Source organism: Balaenoptera ricei, chromosome 4 (assembly GCF_028023285.1).
Source record: "Balaenoptera ricei isolate mBalRic1 chromosome 4, mBalRic1.hap2, whole genome shotgun sequence".
In the NCBI taxonomy this organism is placed as follows: domain Eukaryota; kingdom Metazoa; phylum Chordata; class Mammalia; order Artiodactyla; family Balaenopteridae; genus Balaenoptera; species Balaenoptera ricei.
Window position 1 is genome coordinate 113,288,160 of NC_082642.1, and position 12,883 is coordinate 113,301,042.

At 39.3% G+C, this 12,883-nt stretch overlaps 1 protein-coding gene and 1 non-coding gene across 5 annotated transcripts in view; both read right to left on the bottom strand.

Annotated features, from left to right (window-relative positions):
* The window catches only part of TFG (trafficking from ER to golgi regulator), a 37,216-nt gene extending 24,806 nt beyond the window's left edge, over positions 1-12,410 (bottom strand). For 2 of the 4 annotated variants that reach the window (XM_059921284.1, XM_059921282.1), the window contains exons 1-3: positions 12,020-12,409; positions 7,231-7,457; positions 3,878-3,961 (exon numbers count right to left, since the gene is read on the bottom strand). In XM_059921284.1, coding sequence (XP_059777267.1) covers positions 3,878-3,961; positions 7,231-7,414 — 268 coding nt within the window. In that variant the 5' untranslated portion in view covers positions 7,415-7,457; positions 12,020-12,409. Of the gene's footprint in view, positions 1-3,877; positions 3,962-7,230; positions 7,458-12,019 lie in introns of all 4 variants that reach the window. The other 2 variants (XM_059921283.1, XM_059921285.1) reach the window with 2 other exon arrangements.
* On the bottom strand, positions 3,173-3,312 carry LOC132365627 (small nucleolar RNA SNORA27). Its single transcript, XR_009503154.1, has one exon. It is a non-coding gene; the product is annotated as a small nucleolar RNA SNORA27 (small nucleolar RNA).
* Positions 12,411-12,883: the final 473 nt, after the last annotated feature.

Sequence of the window (12,883 nt, forward strand, 5' to 3'; positions counted from 1 at the left end):
GGTTCTTTTTTGTCAAATAGTTCCTAATGAGACCAGAGAATATGATCTCTAGGATATTCCTTCCCTGATATTTATTGAGACTCATTAGAAAACCTAGTACATGATCAGCTTTTATAAATATCCATACGCACTAAAGAAAAACTGAATCCTGTACTGATTGCTAGATGTATAAGATCAAACCTGTATTTGTTCTGTTTAAATTTTGAGGCTGCTTAACCTATCAGTTTCAAAGAGAAGCGTATTAAAAGCTCTCTTATGAATTTTTCCTTCTTCTGTCTATTTTTCCTTGAGGAAAAATCTAAGGCTATGATGTGTAAGTGTTCAGAATTATTATATCTTCCCAGAGAATTATTCTTTATCATGATGAAGTGACTATTACTAATAAAGTTTTCACTTAAGAGTCTACTCTGTTATACTACAAACTAGCCTTGCGTTTGTCTAGTATACAAACTTTTCTAGCCCTTTACTTTCCAACTCTGCATAATAATCTTTTGGTATGTCTCTTATAATCAGCATGTAACGAAACTGTTTAACCAATAAAAGCGTCTGTCTTTTAACTTGTATGTTTAGTCTGTTTATCTGTACTGTGGTTAGTATTTTGTGCTACTTTCTATTTTTCAAGTTTTCTCTGTGCTTCTTTTCCTCCTTCCTCACCATCTAGTTAACCAAGTAAGTACCCTTTGTTTCCTTCTTTTCCCTCTACTATTTCTAGTCTTTCAATAATCCCTCTTACATTTTAGAAAAGCATACTTCAATTTAAAAAACCTAAGTTAATTACTATCCTCCTCCCAAAGAATCCAAGTCTTTAAAGTATTTTAATTCCTATCATCCTCTCCTGTCTTACATATAATTATTGCTCAGTATTTTTGTCCCATCTTGTTTCTATATTCCTAAAACTATTATTTTTTAATAATCAGTGCTCATTTAAATTCACACATTAACCAGTTTATTTGCTCACAATTTCTTGCATCTTTTACCATTCTTCTGGACTCAATTTCCTTCTTGTTGACAAACCATTTTAAAAAATTCTTTTAACAAGCGTCCGTGACGCTTGTTAAATTCTCAGTTGAAAATGTTATTTCCCCTTATTCCTTAAGTTTAGCAGACTACAGAATGCTACTTCTCTACCCATCTTTTTCTGAACAGTGGAAGATGTTATTCTACTGTCTTCCAGTTTCTGTTATTGTTACTGTGAAGAAGTCTACTTACAGTCTAATTGCTTTGTAAGTGATCAGTCTACAGGCTGATTCACTCAGGCTACTTTTAAGATTATCTTTTTGTCTTATATATTCTCCAGCTTCATGACAATACATCCAATGGAGATTTATTTTTACTTACCCTGCTCAGGACTCACTGTGCCTCCTGAAACTGAGGGTTTATATCTTTTATATAATTCTGAAAAATTCTTTAGTCATTATTTCCTCATATATTTCCACTCCCCTATTCTCTCCTTCCTTAAAGTCTTAATGGAGGGGCTTCCCTGGTGGCGCAGTGGTTGAGAATCTGATTGCTAATGCAGGGGACACGGGTTCGAGCCCTGGTCTGGGAGGATCCTGCATGCCGCGGAGCAACTAGGCCCGTGAGCCACAACTACTGAGCCTGCGCGTCTGGAGCCTGTGCTCCGCAACAAGAGAGGCCGCGATAATGAGAGGCCCGCGCACCGCGATGAAGAGTGGCCCCCGCTTGCCGCAACTAGAGAAAGCCCTTGCACAGAAACGAAGACCCAACACAGCCATAAATAAGTTAATTAATTAATTAAAATTTTAAAAAAAGTCTTAATGGAAATAAGCTGGACTTTCTCAAATTCCCTCTCATTATTCTCCGTCTCTGTGTTTTTACACTCTATTCTGTCATTTCTTTAGACCACCTTCCAGTTTACTAATTCCCTCTTTGGCTGTGACTAATCTGCTGTTCTAACTCACCACTTAGTATTTAATTTCTATTTTAATTGACTAATATTTTTCATTTCCACAAGTTACCTTAAGTTCTTTTTTATTGTGTGGGGGGGGTTTATTGATGTATAGCTGATTTACAATGTTGTGTTAGTTTCAGGTGTACAGCACAGTGATTCAGTTATATATATTCTTTTTCAGATTCTTTTCCATTATAGGTTATTACAAGATGGTTGAATCTTGTAATACAGTTCCCTGTGCTATACTGTAGGTCCTTGTTGTTTATCTACCTTAAGTTTTTAATCGATTCCTTTTTTCATAGTGCCTAGTTCTTATATTCTTATTTCGTCTTTTATGTCCAATAACTTTTAATATATATTTTATTATCACTTCTACTAACTGAAGTTCTTGGAAATCTAATCCTACTATTAGTTGTATCCATTTTCTTGCTTACATGGATGTTTCACGTGTCTTACAGTTTTGACCTCTAAGTTCATCAACAGGATTTTATCTGTGAGAAGCCTATGTGATCTGAAGTGAGAACATACACCCCCAGAGAGATTTCTGCCTTTGTTTCTTGCAATTTTTCATGATAGTAGCTGGGCTTGGGAGTTCCCAAAGGACCACTGGTTATGAATCCTCAAGAGAGCCTTTGCAAACCCCTGACATCCCAGGGTATATGAGAGTTTCCCCTGTCAATTCCTTGACTCTACCAACGAAGAGCTATTTTTCTTCTACAATATTCTTTTTGAGAGTATAGCCACTGAGGGTCTAGGACCCAAGGCCTATACCACGTAGATACCAAATGACAAATCCTTAGATTATGCACACTAAAACCTTCACCATCACCACCAAAAGCATCCCAAGTCTCAGCTTTTGGTACTTCAGGTGCTGGTTTTTAACTCCAACTATATTTTGGTCCCTGACATTTTCCTCAAGTTCTTGAGCAAGCTCAGGTGTGTAATTCAAAAAGTATATTTGAAATAGTTTATTTAGCACATCCTCAGTGTTTCTGGGATGAAGATTTTCAGTTTACCTAATCTGCTTGATAGGTGGCCAATAGTGGTTAAGTATTTTAGATTCAATATTGTAAAAAGATACCTTTTATTTAAAAAAATTTTTAACAGTTTTTGTTATTAGCATTTTTAAATGATTCATGTTCACCCTTCCTAGATGGAGAGAAAATAAATACAAATTAAATCAATTGGCCATGATCATATTTCATGGAACTGTAATGGTCAGTGCCACATAATTTTTTTTTTTCCAGTAAGTTTATTACAATTTGTTTCCTCTGACAGGTTCTAAGACAAACACCCAGTTTGCCTGAGTTTTTAAAGGGTATTTCCTTTGCCCCACTTGAGCCACAAAATTTTTTAAAAATGCTAACCAAAACATCCAGAAAAAAAGTCCACATTTTATTTTTCACATAATCACACTACCACTTTAACTCTGCAATCACTTCTATCTTGTCCCTTAAGCATTCTGCCTTGCAAATCTGTCATGATCTATAAGAAAACAAAATCTAATAGATTAAAATTAGTCTTATATTTGTTTTTTATCAGAACTATCTCTAATCTTTAAGTACTCCTTGAAAAATAATTTCTAAAAAGTAGCAGGCCTATACGTTAAACCCTGAGAATAAGTAAAAACATACTACATTAGAAAAGATAATTATATATTCTTAGAGAACTAAACTTACTAAAGGTAGTTTTAACACTGCAATTATTTTCAATCCTGGAAACACTTATACAAGTGGCACACATTACTATTTAGGGTAACTGAGCAAATGGGTTATTTAATATATGTCTACTTTCTACTAATCTTCAAAGAAAAAGAATATAGTTAAGCCTTAATAATTTAAAAATTCTGATATAGCTGAAAAGTTACCACTGAATTCTGAGTCTTTAAAACGAAGAAAGCTAAACAGTTTTTCATAAAAATACAATGAATAAAATAGTAAATTTATTAGAAAGTTTACCACTTACCAAATAACGTCAGTTTCAGTATCCTACTACACTGAATTGCAAAGGAAAGGTCAGAACTATCAAAAATTGTTATAAGATCTCCATCTGAAACAAACAAAAAAAAGTTTCAGATTTGCACCAGTAGTAAACTAGGATATATGTTCAATTAAAATGCAAAATGTAGATCACAGAGCATAATTAGCATCTCCCATAAAAACCTTAAACAAATATAAAGGATCTAGGAAAGATGTATTTGTTCAAATGATACTAAATCAATTTCACTTATTACTTTTATGGCAAGATATTTATCAAATCCTCAGAAGAAGAGCCAACAAACACATAGCTAAGATTAATACATTAAGTAATCTTTTACTAGTCACCAGGAGGAGATTACAGTTTAGACTGAAATCTTTTCCATTCTAAAAAATTTAAATGTATTTATCAGAAATTAAAGTAATAAGGACTTACCTGGTGGCACAGTGGTTAAGAATCGCCTGCCAATTCAGGGGACATGGGTTTGAGCCCTGGTCCGGGAATATCCCACATGCTGCGGAGCAACTAAGCCTGTGCGCCACAACTACTGAGCCTGCACGCCACAACTACTGAGCCCACATGCCACAACTACTGAAACCCATGCACCTAGAGCCTGTGCTCCACAACAAGAGAAGCCACCACAATGAGAAGCCTGCGCACAGCAAGGAAGAGTAGCCCGCGCTCGCCCCAACTAGAGAAAGCCCACGCACAGCGACAAAGACCCAACACAGCCATAAATAAATAAGTTTATTTTAAAAAAAAGTAATTAAAGTAATAATGAATCTCAAGGTTCAAATTTTAATTCTAAGTACAGTAAAACGCCACTGACACAAATGGAGGGGAAGCCACATACAACAGTAACTAAAAAGGTTGTAAAAAAAAAATTTTTGCAGAATTGTCCTAATAAATGGATAGACAGTGGAGTCTTTCAGGTCCCTGACCGTCTCGATGCTGAGATGGAAACTATCAATTCTCCACAGGAAAAATATTCATACACACAAGATTCTGAAATACCCTAGATCCCAAGGATAAAGAATACTATAATTAGCATATCAACTGCCTGTTCAAAAGCTTTCAAAGGGCTAGGAAAAAAACTGCTAGAGAGAGAAAGAACAGAAAAGCAGCCACAGCAAGAAACTGATCAGGGGCCTCTGCAAGGTATCTTCGACACAGCTGGGGGGACGGAGGGTGCCTGGGGAGACTGAGAGGCTGCTCCAGCGATGCTCTGCTACACCAATTTTAACACTGATTAGGCAGGCTTATTTTGGACAAAGATGGCAATAAAAGCCATAACTGAGGATTTTATCATTGTTTTTTGCTCTTTACAGCCACATCCATTTTTTACAACAAAAACATCTAACGCTCAACTTCAGGGACTCTACTCATAAACATATTTTTAAGAAAATAAAGTATATATGTAAAAGAAGGAAACTTTCTATAACTGCCTTTTTCTTTTCTGATTCCCACAACAGAAACAGTATCTCTGACGGCAGGAACTCTTTACCTAAGTCAGTCTTCTATGCTCGTGCCCAACAGTCTATGGAACACAAATCTGTACAATTCAAAGCACTCAAAAACATGATGAAAAACAAATTCAATGTGATAACTAGATGTGGAAGTTTCAACAATGAGGATACCCAAAGCAACCAATGGACAAATCCTTGTTTACAGGACCTCAAACTAAGAATGGTTTTTATATTTTTAGAGGTTCTAGAAAAAAGATGAGACAGAGGCCTTATGTGACCCACAATGCTAAAGTATTTATTATCTGATCCTTTAAAGAAAAAGCTTGCTGACCCTTCCCTAAACAAAAATAAGAGAGTTAAGAGAAAGCCAGTAAAACAGTAAATTCAGTTTAAGATATGCCAAGTTTCAGGTAAGAGCAAATCATCTGAGGTAAAACCATTCAAAACGAGTTGTAAAGTCAAAAAAAAAAAAAAAAAGAACAAATTGATCAAATTTAGGCATACATTTGGAAGTCAAACAGTGGAAAGTCAATGTATTGTAAGTAGATGAGATTACTAGGGAAGAGAACAGGAAGAAAACTGCTCTCCTTTTTTGTTCCTTAACATGGGTGACCCTCAAAAATTAGTTCTGGGTACCATTAGATGATACATTGCAAAAAAAAGAAAGGAGAATTACACCCGTAGTGAAATAATCAGCTTAGCTGATCATCAATGATTTATACTTCCCTTCCTCAGTGTAAATTGTTGAAAAGTGCCTGTCCAACCAGGGACATTTCCCAACCTACTGACATCGGCACAGTCATGTGACTGGGGTCTGACCAATGTGAAGTGAACAGAAACTAGGCCTAGAGAGTACAATCTCCCATGTGATCCTCTACACTCTGTCTTCATGCAGCTGCTTGCTGGATGTCAGTGCTCAAGGTGAGCTTGTAAGCCATGTGTTGAATATATCAGAGCTGGGTCCCTGTCATCCTGGGTCCCTGAATGATTTCTTGAGTGTTAAACCATCAAGATTTTAAGATTTCTGCTGTAACAGCTGGCATTACTTCAAGCCAACACACAGAGAGAAACAGAGAAGAAGCTATTAGTGATAAGAAGAAAACTGAGACAGCACAATGTCAGAGATATTAAGGGGTAAGAGTAGTTTAACAAGGACGGTGTGGATAGCAGTGCCAAGTATTGAGATCAAGGTGAAATAGACTGGAAATAAATTCAGCGATAAGAAAGATACTGGTAACTACCTAAAGCACAATTATCAGTAGAGATGTTAACAAAGAAGACAGGTTTAAAGAAAAAGAAATAAAGACAGTCTACTACTATAATTCTACTATGTCTTTGATGAGACATTTGTCATGTAAAACCCATCTCCATAAAAAGTTTTGTGGTCCAATGAGTCTGAGAACACTGCATAAACTGACATCGTACATCAGTATATTACATGTTCTGAAAACTCCTGCAATAAAGAAATACATTTGTCTTTTTTTAAACCAGCTTTCCCATACTTAGTTGACCATGAAATCCTTTCTCATTCAATACCTACTAACATCCCTTTCACATTGGGAAACACAAGTAAAAGTTTGGTTTTAAAGCAAAAAGGAAGCCAGAATTTGCACAGGCATAAGAGAAAAAAAAAAATGGCTTGTAAAAATGTGTGAAAGTGTCCTATCACTTAAAACCCCCTTCTAATAATAAATCACTTAGCTATTTTTAACTTATAAAAGAATTATAACTACATGAACATTCCATTAAATAAAAGAAAGTGGTACTCAATTACCATGGAAGGACACAATTTTTATTCTGATTTCAATGAAAAATGGACAAAAGAACACATATAATATTTAGACTTTTAAAAACTAACTTGAGAAACACTCTTACCTTCATCTTTATATTTTATTGTAACTTCATCATTACTCAGAAGTTTTCCTCTGAAGACTCTCTGCATCATTAGCACTAATTCATCATAAGTAATATCTTCATTATGAATGGGAATTCGTCGAATATCCTCTCCCAGTTGAGCTTTGATGATTAGCTTCCCACTCAGATCCAACTGCCCATTCATGGTGGACTCCAGGATGTTCTATATAGACAACTCTAGAAAAAGACTGACAAAATGGTTTTGATGATTAAACAGCTATAAAACATATTTTAAAAGTTGAAAAGCAAAGCTACGATTAGAATCTAAGAAATTCTGGTCTTCAAAGGAGATCCACTGTTCCAGTGTTACGATATTCATGTTAAAATGGTCTGGAGAAAAAAAAAAAAAAAAAAAAAATGGTCTGGAGAGACTTCCCTGTTGGCACAGTGGTTAAGAATCCGCCTGCCAATGCAGGGGACACGGGTACAAGCCCTGGTCCTGGGAAGATCCCACATGCTGCGGAGCAATTAAGCCCATGCGCCACAACTACTGAGTCTGTGCTCTAGAGCCAGCGTGCCACAACTACTGAGCCCGCGCGCCCAGAGCCCGTGCTCCGCAACAAGAGAAGCCACGGCAATGAGAAGCCCGTGCGCAGCAAAGACCCAATGCAGCCTAAAATAAATAAATAAATTTATTTTAAAAAAATGGTCTGGAGGTGGCTTTATTATGTGCCTAAGAAAATAAGTTTTATTATTTTATATCTATTATTATTTTACCCATATATTTAACTGCTTATCTGATTTAGATTTCTTACTTAACATGTCTAGAACAAACTCCTCATCTTCTCCTCAAAATCTGCTTCTCCTGTAGTCTTCTCCATCTGTTAGTAACAATTCTCCTTCTAAGTTGTTCAAGATAAAAAAAAAATCTTAGTTTCTCTCTTTTCCTCACACCTTACATACACCAAATTGCCAACAAATCTAGTTGCCACAACCTTTAAGATATCTCTAGAATCCAGTCACTGTAGTACCTTCACCTCTATCAACTTAATCCAAGCCACCATCATCTCTTGCCTGGATTATTGCAAAAGACTCCTAACTGGTCTGCCTGCCCTTTACCTTTGTCTGCTTTTAATCTATTCTCAACACATCAGAGTTATCCTGTTAAATAAAATCTAGTATCACTACTTCAAAATCTTCCAATAGATTCCCATCTCACTCTTGGTAAAAGCCAGAACTACAAGGTCATGACCTGACCTCTGGTCCCTGGCCAAGTATTTAACCTCATTTCCCACCTCTCTCCCTGGCTACCCTGCTACACTCATACGTCACATTCTCCTTCTCAAGACTTGGCACTTGCTGCTTCCTTTATCTTGAGCCCTTTTCACACCCCTCACATGATTCAGATCCCTGATCAAATGTTAACTTCTCAGAGGTTTTCCCTGGCCATCTAACTTAAAATGGCTTCACTGTCACTTTCTTATCCTGCTTCATTTTTCTGCAAAGCACTTATCACTACCAAATATTTTAAATGTATTAATTTTTTACTGTCTTTTCCACTAGAAAGTAGGGAAATAAATGGTTTTGTTCACTGTATTTCCGGAGCCTAGAACAGTGCCTAGCACACGGTTAATCATTCAATAGCCGTTAAATGAAGGGAAAAATAAATCCTGGCTTCCAAACTCTATTAGCCTGTATATACTAACTGCTAGCCCTGAAGAGAAGAGCATGTGTGAACGCTAAAATAGTCTCAAATTTTTCTCACTAAAATAAGAAAGACCTCACGAGTATTTTCTCCAATTTTTCTATTTTGGAAACTTGAGGACAAAGAACAAATCAGTGATACCCTCCTGAGCTTTCTACCAAGACTGTCCACTACTGTTTCTGCATCTTCCATAACACACCCTTTCCCCAAACCTGAGTGTGTGTGATTAGACAGCACACTTGAAGAATAAGACAGTATCAGAGAACTAAATACTAACTTGCTATTGAATTTTCCCTTCTTGGGTTTTATTTTAATCTTATTTCAGGTTATTCAGTGTGCTTCTCCTGTAATGACTCTGTAATCCTAAATTCAAAATAATGTCTGAGGTCTCTAGTAATTTATACCATTACCATATAACAACAGAAAATACACTTATGCTTAATTAATGTGTTAATATCTCTTCTTCTCAAGGCCTATCTCTTCTTTCCAAGACCAAGATGTTCTTGAACACATTATCTGTAACCACGGAGCATTTCCCTAGTATCAACTCCTTCCTCCTCCTGCCCCAAGCAAATGATCTCTCAGACTATTTAAAGTACCTTATAATCTCCTACTGGACACATTCTGGTTTCAACACCATGCTTTTCTACTAGCAGCTTTCTGTTTTCTCTTCTTAAATGTGTTATTTCATTGACATCATATTTAGCGTTCATAATTCTCTACATTTACTCCTTCGTGTGTGTGTGTGAAAGCACTCCACCTGGCCCCCAACACACCAACGCTTCAAATACTTGAAGAAAGTTTTCATGAATCCTAATTCATTTCATGAATAGTACACATAAATGCCCTAATATTCTTCATATATATGCCCCATGTCCTTCTAATTAACTACTCCTTAAATGAATGTCTCTAGACCCCCTTGACACCCTCTGAACAAATTAATTTTATGAGTGAATCTTTAATGCCCCATCTTAAAATGGGGCAATAAATATTGAATCTAACACTCTGAGGTCAGTTCAGAACAGAGCGGACTGTGCTCTACGATCTGGATGCTATGCTTGTCCTGACGGAAAATAAGAATACAGTTAGCTTTTTATCTGCCCATTCTGACAAAAGACTTCTCATGAAGACTCTGATTAACTGAAACCTCCATACAACCCCTTCACCTGTTAGCCAAACCAGCCCTCTTCATTTGGGAAATACTTAAATACCTACTATATGCCAAGCTCTGAAGTATCATTACTTCAATAAGATGGTAAAGATTCCACCTTGTTTGCCCTGCAGCCTGAGAAGAATAAAGAACTTCAGCAAATCAATCTATGTAACCTTCTCTTACCTACAGGATGTGTAAACCGTCAATAGTGTAGTTAAGGACCAGGGCTTAGCTTCAGCAGGATGGTTCTACCTATTCTCAGCAGCATCTAAAATAGTGCCTGACATATAGTATTTAAAAACTTGTTTTCGTTCCCTAAACAAAAGATGAATGACAAATAATAAAGTTCTGATAGAGGGACTGAGAGAAGAAAGCTGTACGATCAGATGAGTTACTAAGTCAAACCTTCAAACTGTACCTTCTTTATGTAGCTAGAAGTGACTCCCTACAACAGACATATTCCTAATCAAGAGAAATCTCCAACATTAAATATAATTGATATAATCCTTTTGATCATGAAGGAATTGTTGCTCGGTTACAACGGATCTGAAAATATGAGTCTCTTTTACTTTGCATCTGCCATGTTTGCCTGCAAATTCATTTACTGGTTGGACTGGGCTGTAACCTACCTGTGGCCAGGAACCAGGCCTTCTTTCCTAAGGGTGTCCCCAGTTTGTGCAGTCATCTCCATAAAGCATGCACACAAGTTACCACAAAAAAGAAGAGTACCCTGGAAGGGAAAATCCCATCCCCACATTTGTTTACATAACTGTAGAATCCAGGTCCTCTTTTTTCTCTAACTTCAATCACAAGGTAGAGACTGCTGTGAACTACTAGTTCCTAGGGCTGCCGGTGAAATCCTTACAGCTTTTTCTTCTCCCCATTTCTCCTTCTTTCTTCTTGTCCTTGCCCCACTCCCTCTGAAGCCCAGAAATGACGCAGCCACTAACTTACGAAATCTTCCAACAGGAACACTGTTCTCAGAACTGGAGAATAAAGTGTCAGGCCCAAGGAGACACGTAAAAAGCCTGCCTCTTAAACCAGGATGTAGGTTCAGTGACCAAACCTCCAGCTCCACTAGCCCTGTAGTTAGGGCCCTGCTCAAATTCAGAGGGGCCTGCTTAGGCACCTCCAGAGGGTAGCAATTTCCTTTTAAGAAATCCTAAGCAAAACCAAACCCTTGAGTATTGCGAAGAATGCAAGGAGTCTCAAATCCTGCCTGACCAGAGGCAGCATAGCAAGATGGTAAAGATATCCCCTACTAGCTGTGTGACCTTAGGCAAATACTTCTCCAAATCTCACTTTCATCATATGCAAAATGGGAATATCTAAGTTTGGAAGAATCCTTGTGATGATTAAATGAGACCATGCATCGAAAATACTTAGCACAGCACCTAGCAAAGTAAACTCTTAAAAGTTAGTTGTCATCACCACTATCAAACTGGGTTGGACCTCCAGACGGCGCTTGATTAAGGACTGACATAGCCAAGGAACAAGGTTTCTCCTAAGTGACCCCAATTAACTTATTCCCACAGGCGCCATTCTCCACCCTTCTCACCCTTCCAAGCCCCTCTGAGGGTTAGGCACTTGGACCACCCCAGGCCTCCCAAAGTCCCTCTCCTCTCCCTCGGGCAGTCCAACCCCTAGGAGCCAGATGGAATCCGCGCAAGTGCCCGTGCTGACCCAAACACCCCTTAGAGCCCCCCAGAGGGCCTGCTTCGCTGCCACTGTGGCCAGCGGGGCCCCCCTCCCCTCCCCGGACGTGGTCTCCCCTCCCCCACGCGAGGCCCAGCCCGGCCTCCGTCCTCCCGACCTCCAGCCCTTCCCACGACCCCTCCGACCCCACCCGTCCCGCGCCTGCCGGTTCGAACGAGGCCCTCCCAGCGTTTTCCACGTCTCCCGGCCCGCCTTGCCCGAGAGATCGGCCGCGCCCCCGTCTCCAGCGGCCATACCGGCTTCCCGAGGCCGCCGCTGCCGCCCCTCCGCGGGTCTCTGCTGATCCAACCGGTGCGAGGCCGCCACCGCCGGGCTCTGGGGCGTTGGGGGAAGGCTACTGTCACGGCCCACTCGGTTGCCCTCCGGGGCCGCTGCACCTCGCTGGCAGGCTCGCGCGGGCCCCGGCCAATCGCACGGACCCACCAAGCCTAGCGAGAGCTCGGGCCCAGTACGTGGCAGGTGAGGAAAGAAGAGGGGCGGGAACAAGAAGAAAATCTGTCCTTTCGCTCCGCCTTACAACGAGCAAATCAACCCAGGAAGCATGCGCAGCGGCGAGGGGTGGGGAACTGACAACGCCGCAGCTTGCAGGAGCCTGAATCTCTGCTTTCTCACTGGAAGACCGAGGGTAGGAAATGCGAGCTGGATGGATGCACGCATGCGCGAGGCGTGACAAGGCACTTCCGGTTTTCCTGAACGCTAGTATTTCCTGTCTCTCGCCCGTGGGCGGGGCGTTATTTGCTGTTTTAGACTCTTTGAGAGCAGGTTTAAAGTGGGCGTTAGTCCAAGTTTGGGTGCTTCTTGTTTTGTGGCCATTGTAGTTCTCCTAGTCATATCTCCAGAAAACTAATCCTTTTCCCGCCTTCCTTCTACAAATTCATTCATTCATTATTGGGCGCCTACGCTTTGTAAAGCGCTGGGAATGGAAATGAATCAGTTTGTGAGCAAGGAGTTCCGAATAGCGTTTACGAGACGGGACAAACTTATGACTGTGTAAAAGATAAAGGCTGGGAAATTAAGGCCGATTAAGGATTCCAGAAGCCTTTTTGGAAATAAGGCTTTGAGCCTTATTTGAGCGTACCCTAAATACTGTTCCCTTCTCT